The following is a 21,524-nucleotide window of genomic DNA, read 5'->3' on the forward strand; positions in this document are numbered from 1 at the left end:
TAGGAAGAGCCTTGAGTAAAAACATTTTTCTTCTAATGCATTTAATACTGGTTCTACAGAACCTTGGGTGCACAGACGCTATAATTGCTTTAAGGCCTCTGTTGATTTGTTGGAATCAAATTAGTTAAGAGTTTTTGTTTCATCTGATCTAAAATGGTTTCCTCGTACTTCACTATATGAAACTGGCAATTTGAAGCCCTCATGACCAGGGTAGCACAAGTGGATACTTAATTTCCAACCTGTCCAAGGCTCTGCTTTGTCACTCAGTATGGGATTTTTTTTAGAAGTACTAAGCTTTAGCTCTCCAAGGACCCCAAGTGACCACTTCATGGTCTGCTACAGGGTTCTTGAAAAGGTGTCTGCAGAAATCCAAAACCCTGTAAAATCTAACAGGTTTCTGAGGGGCAGGGGTGAGAGAATCTCACTGGAAGGAAGAATCTAACAAGACATCATCCACCACATCTAAGACTAAAGGAATAGCAAGAGGTTTATGCTCAGGGATTTTAAATAAAATTCACTAATCCTCTATTTGCATTGTGGAAGGATCGGCGTTTCTCATTTAAACTGTTCCCAAAGGGTACATAAGGTCTCCAGAAAGGAAATGTCCTCAAGAGGGGAGGATGAGGCAGAATCTGAATTCCCATTAGGAAGCAACAGATGCACCCTCCTGAAAGGTGGCTTCACCATTATCATCTTTACAGTTAAAAGAATCAGAGGACTCCTGGGGGAGATGTATCCCTTTTTCATTTTACAAGGAGAAGATTCAGGGGCAGTACCTAGGAGAGCGAGAAGCACTGAGATCTGACTATAGAGATCGAAATCCTCAGCCAATCTAACTAAGTCTTGTTGACAGGACTGAGGTTTGGAACAGGAACCGGTAGACCTCGGCTAGAGCAAGCTAAATGCAGCCTTTTTGTGTGAGGCCTTAGGCTTAGATTGTGGGGGGGGGGGATGTGCGCACTAGGGCCAGAACAATGGGTGGACAGCTGATTTCAGAGGATGGTGAACCAATGGGCTATCCTGATGATGAGGAACTACAAGCCCCCTTCATCAATCTCAATGTGGTCACTGGAAGCCAGAATATGCAATGCAGCCACAGACTCAACCAACAAGCTAAATCCTTCAGCTTGGGTGGAAATTGACGGACCTGGCTTCATACCAGACTCCAAACAGGTCTCAACAGAGGCCTGTGCCACAACCCAGTCATCAGAGGGGACTGAAAAAGCATCTCGCCTTCTACAATAAACCTAGGTTGACTGGAGGATGGCAAATTGCATAGCCCAATACCCTAGGTTTTGAGCATTTTTCTTTCTTACACCTAGTGAGGTCAACCTCAACTTGACCGGCAGATGATATAGCATGAGAATGCCCTAGTGACTAACTAAAGTGTTTAGCTAAAATCTCATCCCTATGCCTGATTGTTCTACTGTTAAAGAGAGGATAGAACAAACAGTTAGGTACGCCGTATTCTGGGCCTACACAAACACATTATTAGTGAAAGTCCTAGTGTGCTATCTGCTTGCTACAGCAGAGAAAGTCATTAACTTTCTCGGCCATTAGTAAATAAACATGAGAGGTCGCCCAACAGGGTACTTAGCTCTAAACGTCATTTTTTTTCTGGTTCAGACTGACTGACGCACTGACTAGCACTCTGCTTCGGCTCTGATGGTAAGAAAGAAATGAGGTTATGGCACTGGCTGACTCCCTTTATACCTGGATGTCTTGATGTTGGTCAGAGCATCTAATGGCTTCAGGAGGAGGAAATGCTCTGGTAGTCAGGCTGGCCAAGGGTTTCCACAGCAGGAAATCCCAGCAGTTATGACTGCAACAATGAAACATGAACATCTACCTGAGAGATGTCAGACAGTTAAATGTCAAGATACTCTCTCACCTTTTCTTCTTGTATTAGCTTGTGTACACCAAGGGTCTATCTTAAGTATCATTCTCTTTAATATCTTCATAAATGACCTCCCTCTGGCAAGCAAGTACGTCTCTAAATCCCAGTATGCAGATGACTGTACTTCAATATGCTCACCTAAAACCCACCAAAAAATCACTGTTTTTCACTTCTATTGAAAAAATGGCTCATATTCTACCAACTACTTCTAATCCCCTCCTGAAAACAAAAACAAAAAAAAAATCCTATTCACAAGCAAAACACATGGTAACAAAAACTATCTAGCTTCATGTAACAATACTCAAATTTAACAAGCAACTCATACCAAGCTCCTAGGTAGAACAATATATGAACACCTGAAATTTGACCATCATATAAAACAGGTAGTTAACAAAAGCACCAAAAATGGGCTTCCTAGACTTAGGCCATACTTAATGTAAGGAACCAAATTTCTTTATAGGCTCTCCTCCCTACACTACTATAAGCCAGCTCCATTATCACTAACTTACAATCCACACAATTAGAACAACTCACTCCCTAGTAATCTCACAACAGTGCTGCAATAAAGTGCCCAAATTTACTACTTACCTGCCCAACAAGACCCACCACTGTTTTGTGCTAAAACAGCTGCAATGGATGGAACTCCCATATTACCTGATCTTCTCTCAATTAATAACTCACACTTGCTATCAAACCAGATAACTGTCCGTTGCTACTTGGCACTATCTCACACTATACCACACACAAGCCACTATGCTCTATTAACAAATCTGAACTGCTTGTTAGCAAATCCAATAACACTGCAGAAGGCCCACTATAAAGTCTCAAGAAAATGGAGTTCCTTACCCACTCTATCAGACAAACTGCCAATACCAACTAATTCAAATCACAAATAAAAAAAACATCTGCTTAACAACTGGCTGTACTTGTATACCTACCCAGGTTAACATCAAAACAGAGCTCAGCTACACAACTTTTTCCCGCCTTCTCTTTCACAGTAATCCTGCTTAACCTTGCAGTTCTACCTTGGTAACTCCACCCATTCAATCTTCCCATACTTTTCATAACTACTACTCTTTAGTGTGTTTATCCTCAAGGCACTATTCACTGTCTAACACAAACTGAAAAAAACAAAATATACCTTGGACTGACTCTTCCTTACTGTACCTACAACATGTCCCTACAGCCCCAACACCTAACCAGGTACTCTTGCCCTCATACTGTGACATCTACATTTCCAACTTCAACTTCCATGTAGTACTCAACCATTTCCTAATTCTAAATCCACATCAGGGAAAACTGTGCTCTTTCACCAACCACAAATTATAGTGTAGTTACACCCTACAGCTGTCAACAATTACTATGTCATACTACTAAAACTTTATTAAAGTTTACACCAATCTCCACTTTATTAACCCTGCAATACAGTGCATTCTATGCACCTGCTGTATTACTAACGTAAACTGTATAAACATCTGTTCACTGTACTTTGCCACTGTACAAAATTCTGGTCACCTCAATTGTGTTTACTGTACAGAAGCTTTTCTCCCTGGGCCTCCACTGAAAAGGGGCTTACTGCCCAGTCAGACTATCCCAGTAAATAAAAGCAATAAAGAAAACCACTGACAAGAAATCAAAGTATTTTAATTAAACCTCATTGATGGCCAGAGCTGAAGAAAGTTGAATCCTGTGACACAGAAGTACCAAAGCAGAACCACCTCCCATCCCAAATAATTCCTGGCGAAAGGTGCAAACTAATGATCAAGTGCTCAATGCACCTATGTTCACACTGAAGGCTTTCTTAATGCAGCCAGCATTCTACTCAGAAAGGGTTTCTTCAAATCTGCTAGGCCCTCCTCGCAGCAAAGAGCAACAAATAACACTTATCCTGAACTAATCTACCTTCTTCAGGGAGAACCAGACATGGAGAAGCACAGAAAGTATGATGAAGACTGTCACATGCAACAAATGATCAATCTCCATTCCAGTTTCTGCCCCTGGGGAAAAAAAAAAGGTAATGGACTGATTTAACAGCAATTCTGATTCTGACACTACTCTTTGGAGAAACCTATAGTGGATCTGCAGGACACTTCATTTTGAGAATGTTCAAATACGGTTCCCTACTAATAATATCCTGAAGATCTGACAGCGTGCAAATGAGCTGATGGCCAGAACCCCAAAGATTATAAACCAGAGGGTTTTGAAAGTCTGGCAATCAAAATTTAAGCCCAATTGGGGGGGGGGGGGGGTATTCAAAACTAGGTGAGTACTCAGAGTTCCATTAAAAAGCCTGACCAGGCCATGTAGGGCAACAGTCCTGCCCCTCTACACTTTTATGATGGGCAGAAATGCCAGAGACATGCACCATGATTATGCAATAATGGGACACATCATAAAGGTGTTTGACATAAGTTGTAACAACATGTAAAGTGGACAAAACAGACCAGTTAAGCTACTGTTCAATAAGGAGAAATTTTTCCACTCAGAGAAAATGCCACTGAGTGGCTTTCTGGGGGGGGGGGGTCCACCACCTCTGAACACCCCAAAGGAAGTTCACATTCTCCAAGTATCTACTTCTCAAAACCTCTGCCAATCAGGACATCTGTATCACCAGCTCCAAGAGACAATGTCAGCCGTCTCTCAGGGAATCCATTCAACATGTTCATCTCCCACAGAATGTGAATGGCTGAAAGGAACAAGCATCTATCCATGGCTGAATGCCAAATGTCCATCAATCCTCTGCATGGCGACATGCACATAAGACATTTGTCTTGTTTAACCTGCCAAATATTCTCTATTAAGTAGAGAACAGGCTCTGGTTTCAGCTTCCCTATAGAACACTAAGAACAAGAAACATACCCTAGCTTTTTAGCTGGATGGTACAAGACACTATCTGGAAAGTACTCTTCCCCTAAATCATGAAGGAGCTAAGGTAAGTATCCACACCTGTTAGTCATCAGGATTTGTAACAACTATGGTGCAGGAAGCAAACATCCACAAAGAGACTGCTGGGGACAGTTAACTATTTCACAACCCAGCGACATGAGTTTGGCACTATAAGATACATCACATGGCCTGCATCTGTCATGCCTGGGCTTCCGTATACTGGCCAAGGCTCTTGCCACCCCTACAGTGCCTTTTTTAGGCATTTTTCCAAAGATGAAATTACCACTGTAACAGCTACAAACAAATGCTGCTCAACGCTAGAAGTCTAAATCTCAAAATGCACTCGCTCGAAGCACTCCTTAAAATGGAGAACATCGACAGAGACCTCGTTCAAGGCAGCAGAAAGCACCCCTGCACTACCAGGCTATAACTCATTCCACACCTTTCGGCCCCAGAACTTGGACCAAAGCTCCAAAGGTGGTGGTGTTTCCATATTCATAAAGGATGCACACACCTCCAGATTGGTAGCCCAACATAACACATCAGAGATACTTCAGGTGCAGCTAACACTGGGTACGACAGCAATTCGGGTTGTAACCTGCTATAGATCCCCAACCATGTCCCAAGACTCACACTACACGTTCCTAAGCACCCTGGGGAATATTAGGGTCCAAGCTAACACTCGCTTACTAGTCGACTTTAACTACCCCTCCATTAACTGGGAAAACTATTCATGTACCAATACACTTGCCCAACATTTCTTGGAGTTCATTAATTCCAATGCCCTGGACCAGTTCATTCTTACCCCCACTAGAGGTAGCAACATCCCTGACCTGGTCATTACTAACATGGGCGACAGTTGCTCTACACCAATAGTCAAGCTCCTCCCTGGTTAGATCCGACCACAAACTAATCACCTTGGAAATCCACATCAATTCCCCCCACCCAACCACGCAAAGGTAAACACCATGCAAAACTTCTCCAAAGCTAACTTTGGGCTCCTAAAACAGAAGTGGCTAACTTCACGGCACCCATCCAAATAGAGAATAGTTGTATGACCGCCAAATCATACACCAATGCACTGTACGAACACGTGCACAAATGCATGGATCAGGACATACCCAACAGAACAAAGACTCACTCCTCCAAAAAAAGGAAGCCAATCTGGTGGTCCCCTGCCATAAATAGACACTACAACGGAAGGAGGAAACTAATGTGGAATAAGGTGAAGTCTCAAGACTGGAAAAACTCCCTTATCAGCCTCAACAAAAAGTTGAGATCCCTCATCAAATCCACTAAATCTAGCTATGAAAACAGAATTGCAGCAGATAGTAAAGACAATCACAATACCTTGTACAGTTATGTAAAGAATCTCCATGGCAATATCCAGATTTTCTCTGAGCTACTGCACAATGGTACCTCCTATACCAAGCCAACAGATATTGCCAGTATACTGGCCGACAGATTCAGTGCCAACTTTAACCCCCCCCCCCCCAAGGACCAATCACAACACCAGTAGATTACCAAGCGCCCAGTAATACTGCTACACAGGTTAAAACAGCACTGTCCAAGGCCAAGAATACAGCTTCTATGGGACCTGATAATATCCCTGGCTGTGTTCTACATGAACTACAGAGTGAACTGGCACTTCACCTGTGTGCCCTGTTCAATCACAGCCTCACCTTAGGCTTTGTCCCTACTGAATGGCACACTGTTACAGTCATCCCTCTCCACAAAGGAGGAGCGACTACAGACACTGGGAACTATCGCCCCATTAGCCTGATGAGCCTGATATGCAAAGCTATGGAACTCATCATCATGGACCTAATAAACAAGGATATAGGGAATCTCCAAACTCTGGATCCCACACAGTTTGGTTTTGTGAAGGGTAGATCATGCCTACTCAACTTGGTCGACTTCTTTGTGTCAGTCACCAGAACTGTGGATGAAGGCAATGTGGTTCATATAGCCTACCTTTATCTGGCCAAGGTGTTTGATACCATTCCCCACTCAGGAATCATAAAAAAACTCATTAAGCTAGGCATCAACCCCTGTATCACTAGGTGGGTTGCAAACTGGCTCACAGATAGAACCCACGGTGTGAAAGTAGCTGACTCCAAGTCAGACTGCCGACTAGTCACAAATGGAGTCCCACAGGGTTTGGTCCTGGGTCCTCTCCTGTTTGGTATCTACTTCTCTGAAGTCCAGGCCAACACAAAGGGACTCTGGCTGACAAAGTTCGCAGATGATTGCAAGTTGGGAGCTATTATTAACTCCCCAAGTGATGCTGACATCCTGCAGAATGGCCTCACTGAGACCAACGACTGGTGTCAGAACCATGGCCTTAAGCTCAATGCCAAAAAATGTGTTGTCATCCACTTTGGGAAAAACCCGGTTCCCATGAATTACCACATTGATGGTAGTCCACTGAACAAAGAAGGCGTTATAAGGGATCTGGGAACACAGGTTGACAGCAACCTCTTCTGTTCACCACATTGCCACTGTGGTCAGAAAGTCCTATGTGGCACATCTCATTACTAAGGGTTTTGCATCCAGGAAAAAAAGAGGTCATTGTCTCCCTCTACTCTTCCCTCATTAGGCCAATCAAGTACAATGCCCCATTTGGCATGTACCTCACTAGACACCTGCATCAACTGGAGAGGCCACAAAAGTACCTCAAAAAGAGGATCCTAGGCCTTAAACACTTGTCCTATATGGACAGAATCACAAAACTCCAACTATTCTCTGTCTCATATTGCCTACTTAGAGGCGATCTCTGCTTGACTTACAAAGCCATGTCTGACCCAGCTCTATTAGAAATGATACATCTAAAGAAATCCAAATCCCTCCGCAACACAAGCTCCAGAGACCTCAACCTCATTACCACAATTAACAGAACATGCTGGAGGGTACAGGTTCATAACCCAGAGACTGCCCATGCTATGGAACAGACTTTCCATACATGTCAAGCAAAGCACCTCACTGACCCTCTTCAAGAGAGATCTTGATGAGTGGATGGGAAACAGAAAATTCACCCCAGGGATAACTCCAGTGGCCCGACAAGAGGCACAGGGAACTAAGGTCAGGTGGCACTATGCCAGGGAAATCCTATAGCTAGGCTTGTAAATGCCCCAGCGCCATTAGCCTAGTACACACCTATGAACCTAATGACTGCATGGTGATTCTACAGCCACTTATCTGACAATACAATGCAGCATTCACAAGCACAGAGCTGCACAAAAATCATGGCCACCATCCTGTCCGGTCTCTACAGCAGGATCCAGTGCCTCATTACCACTACTGTCATGACTAACAATTCCATAGTGTTTCCTGCAGGCAACATATTCATACTTATAAAGACAACCCTCTGAGGAATAATTAGAGAGGACTTTTTCTTAACAGATGAGATGAAGATACCCAAGGCAACCAAGATGAAATCCTAGTCACAGATGTCAAGGGGTAGTAAATGTTACCCTGTTTCTTACAGACTGCTAAGAGGTGATTTATGCATGGCATATAAGGCATCCTTGGATCCCACTCTGATGGATCTTTTGCATAACCATAAAATGAAAAGCACCAAAACTATCTATTTATTTAAACTCTGCTTAAGACTTAAACAAGACATGCTGGAGGGATGGGTATGTATTTCAGATAATCCCCCATTCTCTGGAACATATTTCCCGTTCATATGAAGCACAGCCCTTTCCCAACACCTATTCAACGCAACCTGGACCACTGAATGTGTAACTGGAAATACATCCCTGGTCTGACACTTATGTCGCTGATGGACAGCGGCAGCTGTTAAATCGTGCCCCAACATATATCCCTTAAAATAACCTCTAAGGCACAATAATTCATGGGATACCTTTGGGTTGCCTGGCTAGGCTTATAAAGGCACAAGTGGTCATTAGCCTAGTATAAACCTAAGAAACTATAAGTGTGGCAGTTCTGCAGTACACAAGATTGAAACCCAGACTGCAACCACTACAAGGAAGTTGTCTAAGTAAGGGACCACACAAAGGTCCTTTTCTTGCTGGGCCTCTGTCATCGCAGACAGCATCCTGATAACATCCTGTCTGGAAGCAGAGAATTCAAACTGTACAATTTTTGTTAACAAACTGCTTCACAACCAGACTGAATTAAAGGATTCTCCTGCACAGACCCCAGACAATGATGTGGAAGAAGGTGAACATAATGTAGAGACACCATCCAGGATCCCTGAGGCAGCAGGGACACAACTTCAGGAGAGTCATCTGGAATGCGATATACTGGATGAAATTCAATATCTGTACAGTGTTCTCTCTGGGACGAAACCTAAGCACTGTCACACATGGCTAACCTCTTCAAATTCCAAAACAAAACATAACATTTTGAAAATACATGCTTAACAAGAGGTGGCAATAACTATACCAAATCCCAAAAATATTAATTTGAAGCTTTCCTCTAAATAAGGAATGTTAACATTACCTGTACCAGTACTGAAATCCAGTTTAAAGATGAAAAAAATATATACTGCCAATATGATAGGACAGGATGGCAGTTAGGCCTAGCTTCTAATACTACTGCAGAAGAAAGGTAATGGTTAAAAAGCAGAGATGGAAGGGATGTGCAATATTAAGCACACTTACAGGGCAAACTTTACAGGCTTGTTATCTAACTCACAGTATGGGGAACAGAATATTTATTTTTATTTGTTAGTACTTTTAATAAACAGGGGAGAGAGGTAAAGGCAGCCAATGGTTGCAAAGCATTCTATCTGGCTACACATCTCATCCCAGAGCTTTAAGCACTGGAGCTTCTGTCTATGATACTATATTCTTGGCTAGTGACCAATTGCCAACATTTTGTCTGGATATGCAGGTGCTATACCAGACGATGGATGGATTTTCCAAAGCAGGAATATTTTCCCAAGCAAGCTAGGACATTACATAATCTCAAAATACCAGTTTAATTTCCAAGGAAGAGGACTGCCTTAGTGTGTTCACTCCAAAAAGAACTATATTTTTTGGGAGGTGGTATCAGGCTACAGAGAGAGAATGCTCCTTTATGCTCTAACATAACACTTTTAAAATTAAAAATAAATAAATAAAACACCTGTTTTTAAAGCAGTGTTACCTGTCAGTTGAGATTAACGAGTTTTCAAAATTGTAGCTAACCAGTTATGCAACACATTGACTAAGTTTAGTACGCAAAAGATTTTAAATTGTTTATCGGCTACGTCTAAGGAAAATTGTTATGTATGCTATTAACTTTATTAGAAAGTGACAGCAGGGAAAATTTATACATAAAAACGAAAGTAAAACAATGAGTAGAAAGGTCACACAGAAAAATAATCGGTTAAAAAAAACGAAAAGAAAAATCTAGCAAAGCTAGACTTTCCACTGTGTGATTCCTTAAACTTATATTGGGATATATGCAAATTATCCTTTAAGGACAACAGGTGTTTCAGCTAAATGGTAATTCTGAATGTTCATGACTTTTTCTTTTAAGTCAACTTATGGACAAATTCAGGCCAATAAAGCCAAACCCCAATAACTGTGGACATGCACGTTTCTGCCTTCTTATGGCATCATCAGCACAACATAAGTGAAATGTTTAGCTAACATTTGGAAACACAGGGTTGTCATACCCAACTGATATCCATAAACCTTAGGGAAACTCCAAAATATCGCAACTAACAAACTAAAACAATGAGTAAAAAGGTGTCACAGATTTTTCTGTGACAAACTCCAATGGGTGCATATGTGGTCTACAAACGGACTTTAGGAACCACTGAAATTTCATGTGCAATTTGGCCAGAAGCAATATGGGGATAGTGGAGGCCATGAATCCCAGCAGCTTGAGAAACTCCCTGGCTGTCAGACAGTGCAAAGGAAGGAGGTCTTGGAAACAGTTGATTAGAAACAGAACTTTTTGAGGAGGTAGGGAAGCCAGCATTAGGTCTGTCTCTATCCTGCACCCCAGGAAGATGTGATCCTATGAAGGGGTGTGGAAGGATTTTTTTGAAATTTTTGTAAAACCAAACCTTTGCAGAAGGGAATTGATGAAAAGAAGATTATGTTGCAAAGTCTATGGAAGTGATACCTGGAGCAGCAAGTCGTCCAGATAAGGGAAGATCTGCATACCCTGAATTCTGCAGAAGGCAATGATAGGAGCCAAGCATTTTGTAAATACCCTTGGTGCTGTAGAGAGACAAAGAGCAAAGTAGAGAACTGAAAATGTGAAGAAGTATCAGAAAAACACAGATGTTTCCTGTAAAGAGGATGAATGGGAATATGAGGGTAGGAATCCTTGATATCCAGGGAGGCCAGGAAAGCCTGTGGAAGGATGAGAGGAAATGAAGTCTGTAGAGACAGCATACGAAAGGCTGGAACCTTTAGGAAGGTCTTGAAGTGAGAAAGGTCCAGAATGGGTCTCCATGGGGCATCCTTACTGGGTACCAGAAACACTCTGGAAGAGAATCTACTTCCCCTTTTGGCAGTGAACTTTTTGGATAGCTCTCTGGGCTTTCAACTGCTGAAGCCCCTCTATAAAGAACATAAGTTGCTCTCTTGGCGGTTGAGAAATTCCCATGAAGGGAGGAAGAGATTTCCAGACCACGAAGTACCCTTTGTGGATAATGGAAAGGACCCACAAATCTTGAGGTATGCGTTTCCAGGCTGGGAGGGAGAGGGAGAGACTCTGAGAAAGGGAGATGTGGGAGAAGCATGGGTTGTAGTCACAGAGTACCTGTCTTGTCAGGAAAGGTGCAAACGGGGTGGGTTTAGAGGCAGGAGCTTTCCTAGCTGTCCTCTTGCCTCTGAAAGGAGGAGTGTGAAACTGTTTCCTAACAAAAGCAGTTTGTGCGTGATTGCTTCCTAACAAAAGCAGTTTTAACAGGATAGTTCCTTTGGAATTTAGGAACTGGAGACGCACAAATGTGCTTTAAATCCTGTACCTCTTTCCCTTTCTCCTGCAGAGACAAACAAATTAGCTGCAGCACTCCAAAATATGGCATTGTTATCTAAAGGGGCATCCATAAGCTTAGCCTTAAAGTCATCAGGGAGTAGTTGAATCCTCAACCAGTAATATCTCCTCAGGACAAAGCCCAATGCAGAAGCTCCAGAAGATCCTTCAGCTGCAACACAGCTACATTACAGGAATGATAGGCCACCTGAGAAGAAGCCCCCAGAATAGAACAGAGCTGAGACTTAACTTCCAAATCTGGAGGGTCAGAGAGAAGCTGAGTGGCCTGAGAAAGAAGTGCCAAGGTATACTTTAGTCATATGGGTTTGGTAGTTGGAAATCCAGGGTAGCTGAGGTGTACATCTTTTTCCACAATGTTTCCATAACTCTACTCTCCTTATCAGATGGGAGCAATGAAGTGGATGGAAGAAGTCTGGATGGTTTATCAGTAGCCACAAACAGCACAACTGGATCTGCAGAAAGGCATTTGTAAAGGAATTTACAGTCCTCTGGAACTTTGTAAAAACTATCTGGCCTTTTAGGGGCAAGAGGATGACAGTCCGGAGTTTTTGATGCTGAAGAGAAGGTATCAAGAAAAGCTGGTAAAACAAGAGGCAGAGCAGATGGTGAGGGAGAGTTCATTTGAAGCAAATCATAGTAACTTTTCTGCATCTCAGACATTTGAGGGCACTCCCATTTAAAATACTCCCTCATCCGTGCAACAGTCTCCCCAAATATGAAGGAAACTCAGTGCCATTAGATTCTTCCTCAGGGGAAGGGAAATGTTATCTGGGCACAATAAGTCAAGGAATTCATCCTCTGAGGAACCCTCCTCATCAGAAAAAAACTGTTCCTTAACCCTTTTGTGAGGGGAAGAAGTGAGTGAAGGGCCAGGTAGGGAGACCCCTGAGGGAGGCCTTAAAACCATGAAGGCATTGAACAGGCCTTGTGTAAAGGCCTGCCAATCTGACGATTCCTGAGGGGCAGAAAGATGTTTAGTTTTCTGCTTCTTTTTAAGTGGATATCAGCTTTGTCTAAAGTGGAGGGGCTCGGCGTAGGCCTGCATTGTGAGTCTGTTGGAACATCCTTCCAGACTAAGATCTGTAGGATACCTCGAGGTCCTTCTTCTTAGTGAGCCTAGGTTCTCCCTGTCCATCCAAAGTGGTGTCTGCAAAACATGCTGGTAGCCGAATCCCCAATAGCCTCCAAAGCGGTACCCACTGAGGAATCTGAGCCAGTATCCAAATGGACCTCTACGGACATCTGGAATGGGAGGTGCAGCCGAAGTAACAAGCTTGAGTTTCTTAGCCTTCTACTCAGAAGGCCCTGATGTACCCTCCATAAATGTTGCATGCTAACCTTTTAAGCCTCTGACTTTCAAAATATATGCTAAGAGAGGAAAGGCAGCTCTGTAGGCTCTTCGGAACAAATGCCTGTCAGATAGGCAAGACTTACGGTTGTGGATATGCCCGAAATAGAAAAGGCACTGATTTTGAGAACCTTTATGTGGGATTTGTCTGCCACACTGGGACTTGCCTTTCTTGGATGAAATGTAACATCATTCAAAATCAGTAACAAGAGTAAAAAAGAAAACCCCAATGGGGCACTTATCTGTATGGCTTGTACACCAGCAAACAAGTCAGGCGAGCAGACCAATAATCAAAGATAGAGCTCGGACTGGTGGCAGAAAATTACTGAGGATGTTACGTGCAGATGTCACTTTATGGCCTATGCTGTCTGCAGGCCTTTGAACGACATCCCACATATCCTGCCATGGTTAAAGGCTTTTGTATACTGGCTGGATGTAGGACCGTTTACGGCAGTCATCCCTCATGTACAGAATACTGCAACATAAGAATAGAAGGACATCACCTATTACAAGTGAGTAACCCTTTAATTGCTATACAGTAAATGGGAGGATAGTGTTATGGAAAACAACTCCACTGTTCCAGTGGCATTTGACCTGTATGAACTAGGTAGACTGATTCTGGCTATAGCAACAGGGATGCATGGCTTGACTAGCAGTTCTAAGGACATGATGAGGCAGCAGCCAATAGATTTAAGAGTGAGCAGCTTTTGCTTTGGGAGTGGGGGTAGTGGCTGTGTTCTCTGCCTAAGAACTATGAAGCGGAGGCATAGGGGACTAGAATGAGCAGTATAACACACTGATGGGAAAGCACATTTCCTGACAAATACTGTCAGGTAGTGTGTGTTGGAGCAGCATCCATAAATGTGCTGCCTCGCAGTGTTCTCACAAGCAGACTGCACCCATGCTCTAATACTGCAGGTCCTGACTCAGTGTGTCAACCAGAGGACTGTGTGTGGAAACATGCAGGTATGTTCTCATATTGTAGGTCCTGCCTCAAAGTGTTTTCACCGGGGACAGCACTCGTATTCTGATACTGCAGGCCCTGATTCAGTGTCCAACCAGAGGTGTGTGTGTGTAAACACTCACCTCCTGCCTCAATATGCTGACCAGCGGAGAGTGTGTAGAAACATGCAGCTATGTTCTCATACTGTAGGTCCCACGCTCACACCAGCAGATAGCACCATACCTCTTCAACCATACCAAATTCCTTGGAATTTCCTGGCTTTGAGGGCAAAATAATGGGGTGCCACGAATTCCAAAGTGGCCCCTTCAAATCCCAAATTTTTTTTTTTATTTTACAATTTTAGTTACCACCTGACTGCCTGTTGGAGACCCCCAAGAGCTTTAAAAAAGGTTTATAGCCGCAGCCCGCTAACAGTTCGCACTCCATGGAAACAAACAAGAAGACACTTGCGAATGACACAGCCAGTGATTCTAAAACGAGAAATTGCTAATTCTCGCACCAGTTGTAACAATTTTTCAGAATACGTTTAGGAAAATTGTTCCAAATGTGGATTCTGTCTATAAAGACTTTTTTCCTTAAGGACTGGCACTTAATGATAGACTGATTGCATGCAAGTCCAATTGAACTTTGCCCCCCCTCCCCTCTTTTGTGGAACCGATTAAGGTGCACTTAAGCAAATCTATTAACACTGGTTTCCAAAATGGTGCAGTACAACATTGCAAACGCACACTACAAGATAAGTCATTGCTATAAATACACTGTTGTACAACAATGTGAAGAGACTGCCATAGACTGTCCTCATCATACCGAAGCGTCCAGGGCTTTCATATACCATCACTTGTAATCAGCAATTTCTGAAAATATTTGAGATATGTAGGTCACATTATTGTATTTGCAAAACAAAGAGTTAACTGATTGTGACCAGCTGCTTTTCTGAAGCAAGAAATGTGTTTAAAAATAGTTTTAGAGACATTATCATTTAAAATAAAAAGACTGTGCATTCTCAGATATATACAGACAGAAACAGAAAGCTGAGACACCACATTTAACCTTCTTTGTTAATTCAAGGAAAAGAAAAAACAAGCCCCATCCCCACAAGGATGGGATCCTCTAGATATATTTGTGCATTTAAACTAGAATGCAATAGTGTGGTAAAGTGGTGCGGCTGGAAGGGCTCCCGACAATGGTCCATTCTATGCAAAGTTTGCAGTTTTTCCTCGTGTCCACCTGGAATTTAATTTGATGCTCCTGGTTCCTCCTAAAATCACACCCAAAACTAGCATGCCTCCAAACTGCCTATAGTGTCCGTACGTTTGTTTTACTACGGCACTCACAGCTCTGTATTAAGGATCCAGAATAACCTCTGGGTTCCCTGACTAAGGCAAAATGGGTATCGGAAAACAGATTAAGGTTACTCAGCATCTGTCATTTGTATGCTTGCCCGGCTCTTTGAGCTATGCAGCACAAAGTTCAGGTCGACCCATACAAAGGTTTACACCTGCGTGTTTTATCACTCGCATAATTACGCCATACTTAGGGAACATAAATCACAGCATCCTTCCACACTTAAATTGTTTATTTGCAACCATAAATATGAAGACTGTAAATATCCAACTACATGTCTCGAAAGCATGTATTAGTCACAAAGCTTATACAACATGGTTCCTTAAGTTTTGTTTGTAGAACTCCTCAACCCCTTGAAATGTAAACTTCCACCAATACATAGCGTTTTCCAGTAAAACGCAGCAGAAAAAAGAACAGAAATGTTATATATTGCTTAAAGCAGAAGGAACAGTATTTTTTAGTACTGTGTAACCTGCCTTTTGTGATATTAGTGTAGCAGAAGTTAATGATGGGACTATGGCTTCAAATTAAGACGTATGGATTAAGCATTTTCGTTGATTAGAAGAATGCCTGCTGCTGGAAACGACAGAGCTATAACCAAATTTTCACCAGACGGGCATCTTTTTCAAGTGAATATGCACAGAAAGCTCTGAAGAAAGGTTCAACAGTGATGAGTCTGGCCATTTTATCCTGTTTCAGGGGCATTTTTTTTTTAAGTAGTGACTCTTGTTTTAATTTCGGTTGATGAATGATTTGAGGGTTGTGTGACAGAACAGAAATCTTAAGTCAAGTTGGTTGACAGTGTATGGAGGGCGGATCGCGGATGGTAAATTGTTTGTGCTTATATTTATTTCTTCATTTTTCATATGTTTGGAGTTGCGAGTCGTGACCAGTTGGTCTTCTCTTCAAGGACTGGTCCTTGTGCACTGCTTCTTTTAGTGGCTACTGACTATTTGCTTTTGTACTTAACTGTGAGCACAATGTCTTTCTGGAAGGTAGTTCAGCTGGCTTGTGGACTTGCAGGTGGCATTACTGGCTGCAGTAGCTGTGTCTCATTCTAGGAGGAAGTCTGTTGGAAAGGATCAGGTTGGCAGTGATGTCCTGGTGCTGCAGGCATCGCAAAGCTGGGCAGGGAATACTGCTACCAGCAACTGGTAATTGGGACAAGTAAACCCCAAGGCAGCTTATAGTTCATGGCTTGAGCTGCTATTTCAAAACATGTCATGTGCCTGTTCTACAATTTGTGTTTGAATGCTGGTAACACACAATTCCACTGGAGTGGGTGGGGTTACATAATTATGTGTGTAAATTTTATGTTAATCAACAGCCCGATTTTTAGCCAGTTGTACTGACTTTTCATTGACCTTTGTACAGATTTCTGATGTTTCCAGGTTGAGCGGGACGGACAGCATCCATGTTCTGATACTGAAGGTCCTGCCTCAAAGTGCATCAACTAGGGGACAGCACTCGTGTTCTAATACTGTACATCCTGTCTCACAGTACACTGACCGGGGGAGTGTGTGTGGAAATAAGCAGGTATGTTCCCATACTGCAGTTCCAACCTCAGAGTGGGCTCACCAGGGACAGCATTCATGTTCTGATACTGTACATTCTGCCTTAAAGTCTTGCTCATCAGGGGAGTGTGTGTGGAAACGTGCAGTCATTTCTGTTACTATACGTCCTGCCTCACAGTGTGCTCACCAGCAAACAGCACTCATGTTCTGATACTGCAGGTTCTGCCTCAGTGTGTCAACCAAGGGAGTGTGTGTGGATCATGCAGCAATGTTCTGGAACTGTAGGCCCTACTACAGTCTGTTCACCAGGGGAGAATGACTAAATGCATTCTGCCATGTTTTGATACTGTACTTCCTGCCCCATAGTGAAATCAATGATGGGGGGGGGAGTGGAAACATGCACTCAAGTTCTGGTACTGTATAGCAGTCTAACAGTGTGTTTATTAGAGGAGCACCAATACTCTTGTACAGTACATCCTGCTCATAATATGTTCACAGGGGAGTACCTGTTGTCTGGTACTGTATGTCCAGCCTCAGTGTCCTCATGAGGGCAGCACCCATATTCTTGTACGGTACATTCTGCTCATAGGATACACCCATGTTTAGGTGCAGTATGGGCACCCTCAGTGTGTGCTCATCAGGAGACAGCACTCATGTTCTGCTACTGTATGTTCTGCCACAGTGTGCGCTCACCAGTCATCAGCGAAAGGAGTTAAGCTAATAAAATAAGCACAACAAGGACAGAGGTCATCACACCACAACTAACTTGATATTCTGCTGTTATGTGCAGTAAGTGGATTTCTGTTATCAGTTTTCTCTGTCCCTGACAACTTCACTCTGGCTGGCAGGCTGGACTTCAGTAGCAGGAAAAAGGGGGTCAAAGGGGCATGGCTGAATTTTACCACATCAACAGGCTAACAAAACAGAAAAAAGTAAGCAAATTTAGGCATCATAATAAAACACATGAACAACCTATTAGTAGTGTTTTGAAAAGATGGACTAATTAACAGGCCACAGTTCAGCACTTTTAGTTAAATGCACAAATTATCACTGTCAGTCCTGTAGATTCCTAAAGCCTTCATCCCCACTCTTGGAATCACATATTACTAGTCAACCAACTAACCTTTTAAAGACCCCTTATATGGACTTAAGATTCAAGAATAATCTGATAAGTTAGAAAATTGAGTTCTCACATGCTGTTTTTTTTATTAATATTTCTGCCATTATATGGTCCTAATTTCATAAAACATTAACTGTGGAAAAATTTAAATATTAGTATATACAATACCTCAGATGTAGGTTGACCTGGAGGCAAATCAAGTTCCTGTGGCCGTGTGATCTTGTCAATGTCTAAAGAATCCATACTAGAAGCTCCAGAAGTAATGCTTGACCGAGAAGAATTGCTAATGGAGTGGACATCTGTATCACTTATGGTGCCAGCAGATCCTGTCCTCCTATGGTGAATGGTGCGTACAGGTCGATAGTCCTCCAACACACTCTGACGGGCAGCTTCATCCATGCTTAGTGAAGCCTGTTCCAACTGTGCAGTGATATCATCAAGAGAAAAGTTAGTTTGGGAAGGATTACGACTCCTGATTGAAGATGACGGTGACCCCTTCCTACTGCCATGCTTAGATGACACTTTAACAGTCGGCGGTTTCTGGGAAGATCTCATGTCTGTTTGCCGTTTCAATGAGGCAGTATTGTTGCTTAGCTTTTTTGACCCAATGCTGCTTAGCTCTTGTTCAATGGAGCATAGATCAGCCATAAGAGCATCAAGGTCCACAGTCTCTCCTTGACTAAGAGCTTCTGGAATTAAAAAAAAAAAAACAAAAAAAAACATAAATGAACTTCAGAATTACTCTGAATCCTAACTACTCTACTGCCTTTAAACTCTTCCAATATGCAATTTTTTTTTAAAGGTGGCACACAAACAGTCTATGCTGCTGTTAATTGAGAAACCGACAATAAAAGACCTGAAAGGAAGCTGCTGCAAACAGCAACCATTATATCATCAGATTTTTTAACTCAGGCCTGATATCATTGACACATGCAATGAGATTACTGCTGTAAAATACTGGGTCCATTAAAAAAAACTAAAGAAATCAAGAAATCAACAGTTCATTACACATTACCAAAAATGTACACCGCCACATAATGTATAGATTTCTTCAAAAAAGATTCACTTCTCAAAAACTATTCTTAACAACCAATGTATAAAGAAATAAAACAGGCTCCATTAAGAATTTTCATTTATATCATTAAGTACAATAAATTATTTTGTAAAAGTAATTTACAAAGATTTTAAGCAACCTCGGATGTGTTGAATTACTTGTTTATAAAACTTTTAATTTATCTAGGGCAGGCACTAAATCTTTACAAATAATCTACTACTCAAACAACTTTAATCATTGAAAAATGTTTTGCACTTTCATTCAAACAGATTAAAAAATGGCTGAAGTTTTCACTTGCAAAAAACTAAGCATTCTTCACAACATGAAACGTTTATTCCAGATAAACAAAGCTTTCAGACATCAGGTCCTTCTTCAGTGTCTAAAAAAAATTGCAAAACATTCGTTGTTACGTCACAGCAATAGATTCTCCCGTTCGATTCTCGGCTTGGCTTGGGAGTGCCTTCTGTGTGGAGTCTGCATGTCCTCCCCGCGGTTGGGTAGCGTTCGAAAGACATGAGTGCGTAAATGGGCGTGCCTTCATTGAAGGTTGGGCGTCGAGCTGGCACCTCTGCGTTTCGTAAAAATCTACTGCCAATCATTAGCAGACCGGAGTTCCGCTGTGGCGACCCCTTACCGGGAAAAAGCCGAAAGACAAACAACAACATTCATCATTAAATACTAAAAATCCTATAATCATATGACACAGCCTAGCTTATCACACTAATACATTAATTAAAAGTTAATCACACAGGGGTTAAGTAAAAATTGCAACAATAGCACATTAGCAAAGGTCCAAATGAACACAAAAACTCACTAGCTCACAATATTTTGCTTAGACTTTAAAATGGGTTTTAAGATCACCTGCTTGTTCAAACTCAGCTTTTAAACGAACTATCCATTCATACTTTTTGTATCAAGTTTATTAATAATGTCTAAACTACACTGTGTTTTAAAGTCTACGCAAAATATTGTGAGCTAGTGAGTTTTTGTGTTCATTTGGACCTTTGTTAATGTGCTGTTGTTGCAATTTTTATTTAACCCCTGTGTGATTAACTTTTAATTACTGTATTAGTGTGATAGGCTAGGCTGTCATATGAATATAGGATTTTCAGTATTTATTGATGAATGTTTTTACAATTTTTTTAAACACTGAAGAAGGGCCTGATGTCTGAAAACTTTGTTTACCTGGAATAAACGTTTCATGTTGTGAAGAGTGCTTCGTTTTTTGTATCTTCTTGGTTTTTGCAATACTTTATCAGCCTGCACACTTTGGACTTTTTGAAGTTTTCACTTGGTCATGACAGTAGTTTGCCAGCAATCTCACTTGCATAATCACCTGATATTTGTTCAAATTTACTCATGAAATACAGTCACTCCTGAAAATTTACTCAGGCGTATTCTAAATGAGACTTTGCAACCCCAAAGCCAATGACAAGTGAAACAGAAAACTTAAGTCTCACACCTCAACACAACATTTAGGGTGAGACTGACATGTTTGTAAGATCATTCATTCTAATGGAGGATGAGCAGGGAAGACTTCACACAAAACTAGAACACACACAAAAAAAGGCAACTAGACTATCCCTACATTGCAGCATATAAGAAAAGCATAACATACAATCATGTAGTAGACATTTGAGTAAATCACTGTTGCAAGTAGTCCTAAGTTTTTACTAGAGGTACTTTAGCAGGAGAATGTGCAACATCAATGCAAACTTCCAGAGCTCATTTCCTTTCTCCTGCCAGACTGGACAGATGTCCACACAATGGGGCTGCCAGGATAAAAGCTGATACTCAAATGCATCATCTTAGAATTTTAATCCCAAGTTAACTACAAACTATCTACCCTGCTAACACCTTCATAACGATCTTATGCAAACAGTGACACACATGTATACTCCCTGGATCAAAGACTCAAGACTCCCCAGAGCTATCCAAACCTAAGCAAGCCACAGTGATCTAATCAAACATCTATTACAGTAATTTCTTATACAACTACACTACACACTTTGTAGAGATCACTGTTGCAGCAGTCCTTACTACCTGGACAATTCCCATAGCTTAGGAGGCTAGGGAGGTGGGCTGTAACAGGCCCTGTAGAATGACAGCTGCCAAGCCAGACTTGGCCTACAAGCAGTACCTAAACTCTGATGGAGTGCTTAAAAAAGATGTGGACTCATTACTAGGAAGCTGCCTCAAGAACAGTGTATGCACTCACCCTTCTCAAAAGGGCCACATTAGTTGAAGTATACCTAGTGCTCCTTCTCAAAAGGGCCACATTAGTTGAAGTATACCTAGTGCTCTCAAAGTTCTTACCATTATGGGATTAACAGAACAGAATGCAATACACAGTCATTTAGAGATTGTCTACTTGGAAGTTGGATTTCCCCTCCTTCCTGGATGCAAAGGATTCAGGAAAAAAAATTAAAAG

At 41.9% G+C, this 21,524-nt stretch overlaps 1 protein-coding gene across 3 annotated transcripts in view; it reads right to left on the reverse strand.

Annotated features, from left to right (window-relative positions):
• The window catches only part of RAPH1 (Ras association (RalGDS/AF-6) and pleckstrin homology domains 1), a 2,904,638-nt gene that overhangs the window by 1,358,836 nt on the left and 1,524,278 nt on the right, over positions 1–21,524 (reverse strand). For all 3 annotated transcript variants that reach the window (XM_044060647.1, XM_044060646.1, XM_044060645.1), the window contains exon 5: positions 18,208–18,728. In XM_044060647.1, the coding sequence (XP_043916582.1) occupies positions 18,208–18,728 (521 nt within the window). The remainder of the gene's footprint in view (positions 1–18,207; positions 18,729–21,524) is intronic.

This window comes from Protopterus annectens, chromosome 2.part0, assembly GCF_019279795.1.
Source record: "Protopterus annectens isolate FY-2018-M chromosome 2.part0, PAN1.0, whole genome shotgun sequence".
NCBI lineage: Eukaryota > Metazoa > Chordata > Ceratodontiformes > Protopteridae > Protopterus > Protopterus annectens.